Consider the following 15,510-nt stretch of genomic DNA (forward strand, 5'->3'; position numbering starts at 1 on the left):
CACAGAAATTTTCTCCACTGCTGGACGTGGTGTCCCCCTGCAAGATTCTTGTACTGGAGAGTGATGTCTCCACCCCGGTTCAGTCGTTCAGCATCTTTGATCGAAGTCTGGTGATAGACATCAAAAACAACATCAATCCTCCCACTCTGTGCTCCCTCATGGAGGACCTGGGTCAAGGCTGACTCTGCCACCTGTGCAAAGGTTTTGTTGTTGCCATTCATTTTTTGGACCAGGCTCATACCATCAATGATGGAAGTAGATGGGATTGGGATGTCTTCTGCAGGAGATACATTCTTTTCAAGCTCTCTGGCAAGTGCAGCCTTGTTTGTTTTTCGTAAGGACCCATCAGCATTTGCCAGTGCCCATGGTAGTGGGCCCAATGGGTAGGCAAGGACATCCTTCAGATTCACCTTCCTGCTTTCAGCCACCAGGATCATGTGACTGAAAAGGTTTCTATCTGCCTTCAGAACCACATCCTGTGCTTTCTTTCCATGAGCTTGTTTTGTGCTGACATTGGAGAATGTTTTCAGACTTTGCTTGGTCATCTTGTCGTGGAATTTCACAGGTGGTGGGTCTGCATCTAACCTTGTTTGCTGGAATGCTTGGTAGGCCTCTTCTCCTTTCTCAAGAGCTCTCAAGAGATCTATGGTCACATCAGGTGGAGCCATGTTGCCAGTGGAGAGGCTAACCAAATCAATCTCATCAGGGGACATAGGATTGAGCCAGTTATTCTCCATAAGGTCCATGAGAGACTGGACATCTGCTTCATCTCTCTTGATCCTTGGACTCTGTAGATCTGGATGAGACCATTTGCACCTGCCTTGACCTGTCAGGTCTCTCAGCTGTCTGAGGTACATGCTTCTATACTCAGCTGTGAGATAATATTTGGTCACAGCTCCTGGCTTCAAGCTGAATCCCTTTGTCCCTCCAGCTGTTTGGGTGTCTTTGTTCACCGTTTCTTCTATAGCTTGGTCAACAGGGATTCGGCCAAAGGGATTGGTGGAGCCCAGTTGGACTGAGAAGCCTCCTTCCATGAATTCTGTATACACATCTGGGTGTGTGATGGGCAGCTCAGACATCTGGGCGTAGTAGTAGGGGAGGTAGCGTGCATAATTCATCCTGTCATAAGCAAAGCACCATGGGATCATTGCTCGAATGCTAGCCAAGTGTAGCATCCAGTCTCCCTCTCTGGATGCTCGGATGAGCCCCAACAAGATTTCAACCATGTCCAAATAGGACATCCAGAAGTTCGAGAGGCTGCCGTTTCCACCTCTAAGGAACTCACGGTAGACTTCAAATAGATCCATGATGCGTGTACAAGAGCTGTTCTCGAGGACCTCCTTCAAAGCATGTTGTGAGACTTCTTTCCCAAGGCTGTCAATGGTCTTCAGTGTCTCATTCAGGTGAACCATGTCATTCCTGTGAGTTTCTTCCAACCAGGACAGGAAACCATTCAAGGTCAGTCGCATGAGAGCCTCATACAGGAGCTTGTGTAGTCGCACTGCCCTGTTGTACTTGCGGCCATCCATAACACCAGCAATTGAGCCTTCTGCAATCCTGCCAGACTCAATGCAGAGGTCTTTGAGTCCAGCATCTTGGAAACGCTTTCCTATTATTGCCAGCAGTGTGCAGATGGTGTGGAATACCCCAAGCCTAATGATGATATCATGGAACTTCTCATGGTGTTTCCATGTGATCTCGACAGCCTTCGCATACAGGGCTTGGTCAAAGACACAGACAATCTTCCTCAGGCCTAAGCACTGCATGATGCTCAGTGACTGGTTAAGCACCTCTTTGACAGTAGACATTTGTGTCGCTGGAGCATTGATGGTAGGCAGATAGCCTATATTGTCGGGGATGACCGTCATCTCTCCTCGAGTCAGGATGTTGAAGCCTGTCCAGCTGCTGACTGACTGTTCTTCTTGTTGTGACATGCGTGCTAGGACTCAAAGAAGGTTTTTCTCTCTGGCAAGCTTAGTATTGGCTGCAGTATCGGCATCTGACTTTTTGCTTTGTGGTGGCCCTACCCGTTGTCCAGCATTGTAAGTTGGTAACATTGGTGGGGGTCCATCAATGCTTCTCTTCTTTGTTTTGGGAACAGTGGGCATGGGTTGGACAGGAAGTGGGTTGACTGGCTTTGCTTGCACAGCAATCCCATTGACTCTGTGAGATGTTCCCTTACCACTGACAGTTTCTTCAAGACGGTCGATATTGTCCCAGGCTAAAGTTGTGAATATGCCAGGATGGATGTTAGCTGGAAGGGCAATGCCACTCCCTGATGATGAGAGTTTCTGGAGACACAGGGCAGTGTTGATCTCTTCCATCTGTGAATAGGACACGCTGTGACCAAGTCGGCTGAGGATGTTTATCAACTCTACATTTCCTGTCAACGATTTGACACGGAATGGCAGAACAATGTGCTTGGAAGGCTTGGTATTTCCACATGTCACTGCATATACTATGTCATGGCCAAATGACTGTAGAAGGCACTGCACTCTCTGGGATGCATGATCAGGATCATTTGAGCCTGTGAGTAGAGAGTACAGGAAGATAATGAGCGACTCTGGAATGGTAGGACATTCTGCTTCTGGTTTGACTTCAGGCGGCCAGGTTTGAGGAACATCTTGACTTTTAATGTCTGCTCTCAATTTGATGGCTGCTTTGGCTATAACATCTTGTGCACTGACACTTTTCAGGGTCTGCAGCTCCCTTTTGAGAGACTGATTTTCTTTGGCAAGTTCCCTCATGGACAAGTTATCGGGATAGAGGAGGAATTTTCCTTTCTCATCAGGGAATATCTGCAAGGCTCCACCAAACTCACTCTCCAGGTTTCGCCTTATGTGCTTCTTGGTTGATTCCTTGACTTGGGCAATGCCTTGGGAGTTCATTGAAGCTACCAGTCTAGAAGAGAGATCAGTCATTGTCATCACTTGAGGATTGCCAAAAAGCTCCATCCTGATGAAGAGGAACAGCTCATTGTATGCCTTATTCACAGCAGCTTCATACTGGGCTGCAGCATCATCATCTTCATTGCTGGCAACCTCTCCTTTGGAAACCTCTTCTTTGGTGTAAAGTCTATAGCATGACCTGTGGTAGTGCCCTTCAGCTGCTACAAGGTCTCTACTCACAATGGCAAGGATTCTGCTGTCCCTTTTCTTTGTGGCTGCACTCCTGATCTTTGCATCAGCTCGCAGTTCTCGACACTGCACCAGTACTTCTCTCGTATTCTTTCTCTTGGAATATTTGCTGTTTTTCTGACAAAATATGCACTCTGCATCATAAGTCCTAGATGTACTTGGAGCATGTCGAGCTACTCTCTTAGATTGTTTCTCTTCAGCAGAGACACAATTTTTCTTTTCTTTTGCAAGGAGGCCATCAAGAATTTGCTTCATAGTGAAGATACTGCGACACTTTCTGTGGTAGTAGATTGCTGGAATCTGTCCCTCAGGAATGTCTTTTGCCAGTTTCAAAACTGGTGCATGATTTCGTATCTGAGCTGCCCTGAGCAGAGTTCTCCATGAGTCGACACTTTGTAGTGAAACCAGCTTATCTGTATCATCAGAACAGTGGATAATGCACTCCACCCGTGGGCGCTTTGGTATTGGGTAAAAACTTGCTTGTTCACCAGTGGCCATATTCAGTCAGTTTTCACCTGCCACATACAAACAAATACATGTAACTTAGGTGTATGAACACTACTAAAACAAAGTTTACTTTGCTTCACCAGCGTCATATTACCATTATTTATCTTACATAGCCACAAATAGATACATTACCTAGTTGCTATGCAACAGCTGTATTTTGTCCACATGAGACCGCTAAAATCAACACAAGATGAAAGTTCCTCGTAGCCACTTTAACTAATCATATTAACATATACATTAAAAGAACATGCTAACATTATGGGAAATTAGCTTACAATCTTCTCCAGAGTGAGACAAGAAGATAGATACCAGTTTCCTCTATATGTGTTTAGTAGAAAGCTATCTGGCTGCACGTTAGCCTAGCTTAGCACAATGAATGGAAGTACACAGTACTGGTTATCCTTGGTTGTTGGCCAACTAAGAACTGTCCCAGAGTTTAAGCTAGGCTAATCAGTACCAGGGGTGTTGAAATGCTATATTTGTAAAAATCTGGGCAAATACACAATCGTGAGAGGCACAGAAACAGGTTTCCTGAAAGAAAAATGAAATAGCTGCTCATTTGGAAAGGTTATCATGTATTATTTTACTTCTGTTAGTGTACCAAATAAAATGGCACCAGTGAAGTTGTGTCACCTTGGGTGATATCGATATCTGGTCTGACCCATGGACTAACTGGCTTTGGTCTAGTTAGTTTCTTAGTAATAATGCCCTTCTAATTTAAGGTTCACGATCACCTCACACAATGAAATAGTATGGGTATATTATATATTTCCTGAATCTTTACAGTCCTGTGAGTATTCCAGTTTTTGTGTTTTGTGTCCCTGATATTCCTAGATGCCACAGGGCTAAAAGAAAGTATATAGTTTAGGCAAACATTGCAGAAAGATGTGTGTTATTGACGGGTTGAAGAGCTCAAGTGACCTCTATATTTGTGAGAAATATCCACAACAGGGCTTGAATGAAAGCTAAGAAGGTCCCCTTTAAAATGATACCAAAGACAATATTATAGAACATTGAAAAATGTCCTGACCATGAGGCTAAACCAGGATATGCACCAGCGTCTAAAATGCAATTTAGTTTAGCGGGTGGTTAACTTCATGAGCTGATAACTGTGATACAGCTGCCACTCAGGAATGGTTATCATACCAAAATATCATCTACAGACATGGATCCTTTCAAAAATTATAAGTAAGTTTTGCAACCTTGAGTGTATCGAAATAGGAAATTTTGGGCTCTGGCCCATGGACTATTAAACTAGACAGTCTCTAATGGACTGGGGGAGTCACTTAAAGTGAATCAATAATAATAACCAAAGAGCCACTTAAAGACACAAATATATTAACGAATGTAACAGGAACTATAAACAGTGTTTTACAGCGGACATATTTTCTTGTCGCACAAGTAGCAGACATTATCAGAATCATATTGAACTCATTATTTCTGGTCAAATGTTGGATAGATGTCATATGTAATGTACAGAATGTGAACGGAAAGGTAAGAATTTAGATTGGTGAAAACACGTTTTATATAAGCAAACACTAATAGATGACTTAGGAAGCTGAATACATAAGAAAACACAAGATGCAATAAAACAAGATAAGCCTGATGACACGCGATTAAATAGGATCCTCTCATGTTCGTTCTGATGGATCCTCTGTTAAAGCTTGATTAAATTTGATCTTCCCATTAACAGTTCAGAGCGTTTAGCATTTAGATATGTGCAGTGTGGTTTTATGCACCAACACAACACTACAAACACATAGAGAGACTGCTGCTTCTTCCCTCGGTTTCCTCTCTAGGACTCCTCTTTCCCTCTTACTTTCCTTCCTTCCTCCTGTCTCTCGTGCTTTGCTTCCTTCCAGCTTCTGTCTCTCTCGCTTTCCTCCCTCCCTCCTTCTGTCTCTCATGCTTTCCTTCCTTCCTTCTTCTGTCCGTCGTGCTTTCCTTCCTTGCTGCTTCTGTCCGTCGTGCTTTCCTTCCTTCCTACTTCTGTCTCTCTTGCTTTCCTTCCTTCCTACTTCTGTCCCTCAAACTTTCCTTCCTTCCTTCCTGCTACTGTCCCTTGTGCTTTCCTTCCTTCCTACTTCTGTTTCTCATGCTTTCCTTCCTTCCTACTTCTGTCCCTCATGCTTTCCTTCCTTCCTTCCTGCTACCGTCCCTTGTGCTTTCCTTCCTTCCTACTTCTGGCCCTCGTGCTTTCCTTCCTTCCTACTTCTGTCCCTCGTGCTTTCCGTCCTTGCTACTTCTGTCTCTCTTGCTTTCCTACCTACTTTTGCCTCTCTTGCTTTCTTTCCTGCTTCTGTCCCTCGTGCTTTCCTTCCTTCCTATTTCTGTCTCTCTCACTTTCCTTCCTTCCTACATCTCTCCCTCATGTTTTCCTTCCTTCCGGCTTCTGTCCCTCGTGCTTTCCTTCCTTCCTACTTCCGTTCCTCTTGCTTTCCTTCCTACTTCTATATCTCGTGCTTTCCTTCCTTCCTACTTCTGTCTCTCCTGCTTTCCTTTCTACTTCTCTCTCTTGCTTTCCTTCCTTCCTACTTCTGTCTCTTGCTTTCCTTCCTTCCTACTTCTGTCTCTCTTGCTTTCTTTCCTGCTTCTGTCCCTCGTGCTTTCCTACCTTCCTATTTCCGTTCCTCTTGCTTTCCTTCCTACTTCTATCTCTCGTGCTTTCCTTCCTTCCTACTTCTGTCCCTCATGCTTTCCTTCCTTCCAGCTTCTTTCCCTCTTGCTTTCCTTCCTTCCTACTTCCGTTCCTCTTGCTTTCCTTCCTACTTCTATCTCTCGTGCTTTCCTTCCTTCCTACTTCTGTCCCTCATGCTTTCCTTCCTTCCTGCTTCTGTCTCTCCTGCTTTCCTTTCTACTTCTCTCTCTTGCTTTCCTTCCTTCCTACTTCTGTCTCTTGCTTTCCTTCCTTCCTACTTCTGTCTCTTGCTTTCCTTCCTTCCTGCTTCTGTCCCTCGTGCTTTCCTACCTTCCTATTTCTGTCTCTCTCACCTTCCTTCCTTCCTACATCTCTCCCTCATGTTTTCCTTCCTTCCGGCTTCTGTCCCTCGTGCTTTCCTTCCTTCCTACTTCTGTTCCTCTTGCTTTCCTTCCTACTTCTATCTCTCGTGCTTTCCTTCCTTCCTACTTCTGTCCCTCATGCTTTCCTTCCTTCCTACTTCTGTCTCTCTTGCTTTCTTCCTTCGTGCTTCGTAGAGGAATTGAGGCCAACATGGCGTCTGTGAGTTGGACAGTTGCTTTGTTGTGAAAGAGAATCACAGAGAGATGGACCAGGAGATTAACTCATCCCCCCTCCCCCGCTCCCTCTCAGTCTCACTCTCTAACGCTCACTCTCGTGTTCTTCTCTCGCTCTCGCTCTTTCTCTCTCTCTCTCGCTTGCTTGCTCTCTCTCGCTCTCTCTCACTTCTCCCTCTCCCTCTCACTCTCTCTCTCTCTAATGCTCACTCTCGTGCTCTTCTCTCGCTCTCTCTCTGTCTCTCTCGCTTGCTTGCTCTCTCTCGCTCTCTCCCGCTTTAGCTCTCTCTCTCTCTCTCTTTACCGCTGGCAGTCTAATCACTTCATCCCTCCACTGAGAGAGAGCGTGTACATTATGAACACACACACACACACACACACACACACACACACACACACACACACACACACACACACACACACACACACAGGCATGTTGTGTGTTCTCTGTGATGTGTGGTTGATAGCAGTAGAGAGACACTTGGAAACTGCACTCAGTACATTTACACACATGACATCACATCACATTTACATATGACATTGGTCACGTGTCATATTTATTTATTACGTGTGATTTCATTTGTCAGAGGGAGCAGGTCTGAACTGACCTACAACTTAGACAGAAAGGTGGTACTAATGTCAGGAGAGAGAGAGAGAGAGACAGACAGACGGACAGAGAGGTAGAGAGATGGAACATGTCCCTCCCTCACATCTTGATTGATTAAATATGATAAGTTGGAACTAATTGGTTGAATTTGTCTGGTGCCCTCTATATTTCCTCTATCTTATGTAAGAAAGTGTGTGTGTGTGTGTGTGTGTGTGTGTGTGAGAGAGAGAGAGAGAGGGAGAGAGAGAGAGAGAGAGAGATTAAACTGTTTTAATTAATGATTAAATGTGTTTTTTTCAGGTGTATGCCATTCTGGTGAGCCACCCTCCGCAGTCCAATGACCACCTGACGCCCACGCCTGTGTCCTACACCGCCGGCTTCTACCGCATCCCTGTCATCGGCCTTACAACACGCATGTCCATCTACTCTGACAAGGTACCCCGTATCACCTCATCCTCACCATGTCCATCTACTTTGAGAAGGTAACCTTCATCACCTGATCCTCATTGTTTTGTTTACTCCTCCTCATCACAAACATCTTCATTGTCATCATCAGCACCTTCGGGCAACGTAAAGAAGAAGTGGAGTTGGTCTCCGGGAGCTGCAGCTGCCTACTGCTGCTATACAATAGGATGGGTTACATGCAGAAAATAACTTCATTGTAAGATTGCAGTTCGTTGTAAGAATACGATGTCAAATAAAGTGGCTTGTCATTTTCATCCATCATCAGGACCATCACTGACATTCTCATCTTCATCCGTCACACAGGTGAGGCATCCCTTCGTTCAAAGTCATTTTTATAAAGCAGCCGAAAAAATGTTTGCGAAACCAGCTAATTTGAACCTGTTTATATCACCAATGCCATCAGTCTAAACTGGTATAACCCTACCAACCTACTAGTCTACAATAGTTTAATACCACCAACCTACTAGTCTACAGTAATTTAATACCATGAGCCTACTAGTCTACAGTGGTTTAATACCATAAACCTACTAGTCTACAATGGGTTAATACCACCAACCTACTAGTCTACTGTGTTTTAATACCACCTACCTACCAGTCTGTAGTAGTTTAATACCACCATCTTACTAGTGTAGTGTGTTTTAATACCACCAACCTAGTGCTCTACTGTGTTTTAATACCACCAAACTACTAGTAGTGTACAGTGGTTTAATAACGCCAACCTACTAGTCTACTGTGTTTTAATACCACTTACCTACTAGTCTACAATAATTTAACACCACCACCCTACTAGTCTACAGTGGTTTAATATCACAAACCTACTAGTCTACAATGGTTTAATAACACCAACCTAGTAGTCTACTGTGTATTAATACCACCTACCTACCAGGTTATAGTAGTTTAATACCACCATCTTACTAGTGTAGTGTGTTTTATTACCACCAACCTACGACTCTACTGTGTTTTAATACCACCTACCTACTACTCTACAGTGGTTTAATACCACCAACGTATTCGTCTGCAGTAGTTTAATAGCACCAACGCACTAGTCTAGAGTGGTTTAATACCACCAACGTATTCGTCTGCAGTAGTTAATAGCACCAACGCACTAGTCTACAGTGGTTTAATACCACCAACGTATTCGTCTACAGTAATTTAATAGCACCAACACTCTAGTCTACTGTGTTTTGAAACCACCAACCTACTAGTCTACTACTACTCATCAACATCATATTCGGCAGTAACTTGAAGCAAGTATGACTCTCCTCTCCATTGGGTCGTCTACTTGTCGGTCTTCAGATGGCTGTAGAGGCCAATCCGTGATCCACATACTTTTGTGTAGTGTGGACAGGGGAAAGTGGTGGTGGTTGGTGGTGATGGTTGAGCCTCTTTCTCTCTCCTTGCGGTGCTGTTGCTTTTTCTCTGCAGCACAGTGGAGTTCTATTTCATGATGTGCAGCCCCTTCCTGCACGGATTTCTTCCAGGAGCACCTATGCAATGTGTTCCCAGTCGCTCAATGTGATGTTGAATTTCTTCAGACTGGTCTTGATATTGGCCTAGAAATGTTTCTTTTGCCCACCGGGAGCTCACTGACCTTCCTTCAGCTGGGAATACAGGATCAGTTTGAGAGACATATGTTGTACATGTGGCTGGCCTGTCCATCAGAGTTGGTGCTGCATTATTGTGGTGGTGATGCTAGTTATGTTAGCTTCTTCCAGAACATTGATAATAATAATACTAATAATAATAAATTAAAGTTATATAGCGTTTTTCTAATACTCAAAGTCACTTTACAGTAAACGGGGTGAAACAAGACGACAGATAAACATAACACAGACATACAGGGGTGGATGGGAAGGGGGGCTATGAGAGGGAGAAGCGGCAGCCACACACGACGCCAGCAGTACTCTGACTTGGACAGATATAAAAGGGAAAGAAAAACAAATTGATGTAGGTACGTCTGTCCTTCCAGCTGATTTTCAGGATCTTCCATAAGGATCTTTGGTGGTATTGTTCCAGGGCTCTCAGGAGCCTGCTGTGGGTGGTCCATGACTCTGCTCCATACAGTAGGGTGGGGAGAACAACAGCCAGGAGTTTTGTTTGGGCCTTTAGGTCTCGGTCTTCAAAGACTCTTTTCCTGAGTCTGGCATAAGTGCCACTGGCACAACTTGAGCGATGGTTGACCTCAGAGTCGATGTTGCCTTTGAGGAGAGAAGGCTGCCAAAATAGGGGAAGTGATCAACATTTTCAATAATGATGGTATGCTCCACAGAGCCTGGCAGTCTACCATCCGATGCTGCCTAGCTATGTTCTCCCCTGTCACCACCTTGCAGTCTCCAATTCCTTTGAGTCGTGCCTCCTGCACAAGATATAGTCCACCTGTGTGCAATTTCCTCCACTCGTATACGTCACCCTGTGTTCCACCCTCGTTTTCAAATAGGTATTCATCACAGACATCCTTCACAGGCATCCATCACAGACCTCCTCTGTTGCTCTCCCTGAGGTTTCTTCCTATTTTTTCTTCCTTTTAAAGGTTTTTTTTTGGGGGGCGTTGTTCCTTATCCGATGAGAGGGTCTAAGGACAGGATGTTGTGTTGCTGTTAAGCCCACTGAGGCAAATTTGTAATTTGTGATATTGGGCTATACAAATAAAATTGATTTCATTTAATTTGATCCTTTTCTCAAAATCCACAACCATCTGTCCGTCAAAATTCCTCTCCTTGACAACGTACCTTCCTATCACCTCCTCATCACCTCTTTTCCCTTCACCAACATGCCCATTGAAATCCGTTCCAATCACCACTCTCTTCCTTGGGTAAACTCTCCACCACTTCATCTAAGTCACACAAGAATTCTTCTTGCTCTTCCACCTCAACTTGTGGGGCATATGCTCTGAGAGCATTCATCGATGCACCTTCAATTTTCAGCTTCATGCTCATCCCTCTCTCCGACACTCCCTTCACTTCCAGCACACTCTTGACATACTGTTTCTTCTGAATTACCCCTACCCTATTTCTCCTCCCATCCATACAATGGTAGAAGAGTTTGAACCCACCTCCTCTGCTCCTGGCCTTACTGCCCTTCCACCTGGTCTCTTGCACACACAGCACACCTACCCTTTTTCCATCATGTCAGCCAGCTCTCTCCCTTTACCAGTCATATTGCCAACATTCAAAGTTCCAACTCTCACCTCCACACTCTTACTCTTCCTCCTCTCCTGCTGCCTCTGGACATGCCTTCCCCCTGTCCTTCTCCTTCACCCAACAGTAGCATAGTTTCCACCGGCGCCCTGCTGGCCAACAGTGCCAGTGGTGGTCGTTGGTAAGCCAAGCCTCGACTGATCTGGCATGGAAATCTGATTTTTGATCCGCATATTTGATTTGGCAAAGGTTTTACACAGCCCTTTGATGGCCTGGCAGCCTTTCCAGGGTGTCTCCTCGCCTGCCGCCCTATGACTGCTGAGATAGCAGGATAGATGGCAGGATAAACGGTTTGGATAATGGATGGATGATTGGAAGGTTTTACACCGGATGCCCTTCCTGATGACACACTACGAATGCACTGGCTTGTGCACCCTCAGTGGCCAGATAAAACCTACCTAACTCTACTACCTAACCAACCTACTAGTCTACTGTGTTTTAATCCACCAACCTAATAGTCTACAGTAGTTTAATACCTACTACTCTGCAGTGGTTTAATACCACCAACCTACTAGTCTACAGTAGTTTAATACCGCCAACCTACTTGTCTACAGTAGATTAATACCACCGACCTACTAGTCTGCAGTATTTTAATACCACCAACCAACTAGTCTACAGTTATTTAATACCACCAACCTACTAGTCTACAGTGGTTTAATACCACCAACCTCCTAGTCTACAGTTGTTTAATACCACCAACCTACTAGTCTACAGTAGTTTAATACCACCAACCTCCTAGTCTACAGTGGTTTAATACCACCAACCTCCTAGTCTACAGTAGTTTAATACCACCAACCTACTAGTCTACAGTAGTTTAATACCACCAACCTACTAGTCTACAGTGGCTTAATACCACCAGCCTACTAGTCTACAGTAGTTTAATACTGCCAATTTACTAGTCTACAGTGGATTAATACCACCAACCTACTAGTCTACAGTGGTTGAATACCACAACCTAATAGTCTACAGTAGTTTAATACCACCAACCTCCTAGTATACAGTAGTTTAATACCACAACATACTAGTCTAAAGTAGTTTAATACCACAAACCTATACCAACCTACTAGTCTATAGTGGTTTAATACCACAACCTACTAGTCCACAGTACTTCAATACCACCAACCTGCTAGTCTACAGTACTTTAATACCACCAACCTATTAGTCTACAGTACTTAAATACCACCAGCCTTCTAGTCTACAGTAGTTTAATACTGCTAATCTACTAATCTACAGTAGTTTAATACTACCAATCTACTAATCTGCAGTACTTTAATACTACCAACCTACTAGTCTACAGTACTTTAATACCACCAACCTGCTAGTCTAATGTGTTTTCATACCACCAACCTACTTGTCTACAGTGGTTTCATACTGCTAACCTACCAGCAGTTTATTTTTCTGACATGGAGAACAGCGACATGGACACACTTTGACAGAAGAGCTCTTATTTTGATGTCAGTAGATCCAGAACTATTTCCGACCCATATTAAAGGTCCCATCATTGCGTCTCTAGCAATATTCTGAATTCTCCTTCTACTTTCCACTGAATATTCCAGCAGTCATCCATCTTTCAACTTGTGCTGTTCTTTCATTTTAGAAGCGTCCATTAACAGCAGTAGTAGAATATTCTGAAAGTCACTGAGCAGTGTGACTCTGACCTTTCAGGAACAAATCTAGCTTCCAGAATTTACCAGTAAATATTTCAGAGGCAGCTTCTGGGAACTTTGATGGGAACCAGTGATGACAGGAGAAGACATAAACAGGTCACGTACTCACAGGGTATCTGCAAAACATACAATAAAAATATCATAAGTGTAAAGATGCATTTTGTCTCTTCTGTCCTCAGAGTATCCACCTGTCTTTCCTGAGGACGGTTCCTCCGTTCTCCCACCAGGCCCAGGTGTGGTTTGATCTGATGAGGGAGTTCAGGTGGAATCACATCATCCTGATAGTCAGCGATGACCATGAAGGACGAGCAGCCCAGAAAAGACTGGAGACACTGCTGGAGGAGAGAGAGACCAAGGTCAGAGCCTCACACACACACACACACACACACACACACACACACACACACACACACACACACACACACACACACACACACACACACACACACACACACACACACTCAAAGACTGATTATACGGTGTCTGTGTTGTGTGTGTGTGTGTGTGTGTGAGAGAGAGAGAGAGGGCAAGTGTGTGTGTGTGTAAGTGAGCATGTGTGTGTGTATTCTAACAGTCTTCTATGTGCTGTGTGATTCTGTTTCTTCTGTTTGTTTCGTGAGTTCATCCCTCCATCATCATCCCTTCATCATCATCATCATCATTCATCCATCCACCCTGGCTTTGATTTGCCAGCTTCAAACCAGCTTCAGCCCTCTGTCTCTTTGTCTGTCTGTCTGTCTGTCTGTCTGTCTGTCTGTCTGTCTGTCTGTCTGTCTGTCTGTCTGTCTGTCTGTCTTTGTCTGTCTGTGTGTCTGTATCTGTCAGTCTGACTCCATTTTCATCATCAGTGACCTCAGTCTCTACAGCACAATTAAGGAGCGTGGAGCCATGCAAACACATCTTGCACACACACACACACACACACACACATACACACACACATTCAAGTTGACCTCCAGACCGTTTTGTGTAGTGAAGTAAGTGTCAGGGGCACTAGAATGTTCTGGCAGTGTTCTGATGATGTCATCAGCCAGTTCTGAAAACCTGTCTGTCTTTCTTTCTGGCTGCTTGTCTCACTGAGAACCAGGATCATCTAGTGTGTGCCAGGCTGGGAAGTTCTGGTTCAGAGGCCATGGTTTGATTACGATGAGTGTGATCATCAGCATGTGATGACAAGAGACAGGGCATTCAGAGAGTCAGGTCTGCCTTTGGTGGGTGAGACAGCTCCTGTCTGTCTCTCCTGTAAGAGGTTCCATGACCTACAGCTCAACTGTTTCCTGCTGTGATGCTCTCTGGATGTGGAGCTAAGCGGTAGATCCAGGCAGCAGAAACAGGAAAGACATGAATTATACAAGACATTAGCTTAAGTAGGTCTTCAGCAACGGCTGTATTGTCTCTGGTTCTGAGATGATGAAGACCAGAGCAGACCCATTGGGATTAGAGAGACTGCTGTGTAGACCCACCAGGTTGAGGGGCTACGGATAGGGGGAGCTGTGTGTTGACATTTATTCTAACTACCTGTTGTAAGAAGCAGAATGTACTGGGATTGTAACGTGCTCAGGGACCGAACTATAAAGCAAGACAAATGAATTTGACTTGACCTGACCGCTATGGATGTGAAAGCATCATCATCATCATCATCCTCATCATCACGAGTCCTCCTACCCATACGATCACATAGGTCATTTGTCCTCTAATATGACCCACAGGAGCGTTTACCTAAATTAGCGCCCCTCCCGGCGGCAGGAGATATGTCACAGATACTTTTCGCCTGTGTGCATTGTGGGTTTTTAAAACAATGTGAGAACAATAGAATATGTAGTCAGTGCGTTTTGTGTTGTTTCACCGTCTAGTATAGTAACTAAGATTGCTATTGGCGGTATGTTTACCTTTGAATAACATTATAAGAGCTAACTTAATGTTAGCCAAAAGTTAGCAAGTCAGCTAGCGTGAACATTATAACCGCTATGTGACATTAAACTTTGCTTTTATTAATATTCCTTCTCACGACAGCTTATGAAAGGAGATGCTTATCGTTACAGGGAAAGTAACGGATTATAATGACAGAGGACCGCGAGGAAGCAGCTGAAAACATAACTTTAGGTCGTAATAAGCTGCATGTACAAACCACCAATGGAGTCGTCTTTTTGGTGGAGGACAGTCTCCATCGTCATCAATAGTTTCCATGGAAACAGTATGCCGTGTCCAGACTGGTTGACCCTGGTCAGTTATGACTGATTTTCCTTTGTTTTATAACATGTCTATCTCTGTCTGTTATCTAGAGATAGACAGAGATAGTCAGAAAGACAGACAAACAGACAGATGGAGAGACAGGCAGATAGACAAATAGATGGACAGACAGATGGGAAGACAGGTTCTTTGATGTGTTTGCTGGCTCCCTTCTCCTGGTTTCCTGGTTTGAAGCAGAGAAGTGGAGATTTGATGGAATGTTTCATCTCTGACTGTCTATAATATTCTTGTGTCTGCATATTTTTTCTGTGCACATTACCCATCAGACTAAAAACAGGAACTATGAAAACCTCGACCAACAGTCCTATGACTTCAGGAGAGGACCAAAGGTATACTTGCATGGTCAATGCACGCCGCCCAACCAATCTCTGAGCTAGCCCAATAGCTAAAACACCAGTCAGCCCGCCCAAATCCAGCCCAGTCCAGAGATACTTTTATCCTGGTGG

The 15,510-nt window shown here is 44.3% G+C and overlaps 1 protein-coding gene across 2 annotated transcripts in view; it reads left to right on the forward strand.

Annotated features, from left to right (window-relative positions):
• grin1b (glutamate receptor, ionotropic, N-methyl D-aspartate 1b) overlaps positions 1 to 15,510 on the forward strand; it is a 90,059-nt gene that overhangs the window by 14,608 nt on the left and 59,941 nt on the right. The window contains exons 2-4 of one of the 2 annotated variants that reach the window (XM_056283673.1): positions 7,786 to 7,920; positions 12,994 to 13,170; positions 15,331 to 15,393. In XM_056283673.1, the coding sequence (XP_056139648.1) occupies positions 7,786 to 7,920; positions 12,994 to 13,170; positions 15,331 to 15,393 (375 nt within the window). The remainder of the gene's footprint in view (positions 1 to 7,785; positions 7,921 to 12,993; positions 13,171 to 15,330; positions 15,394 to 15,510) is intronic. The other variant, XM_056283681.1, reaches the window with a different exon arrangement.

Source organism: Lampris incognitus, chromosome 1 (genome assembly GCF_029633865.1).
Source record: "Lampris incognitus isolate fLamInc1 chromosome 1, fLamInc1.hap2, whole genome shotgun sequence".
In the NCBI taxonomy this organism is placed as follows: Eukaryota; Metazoa; Chordata; class Actinopteri; order Lampriformes; family Lampridae; genus Lampris; species Lampris incognitus.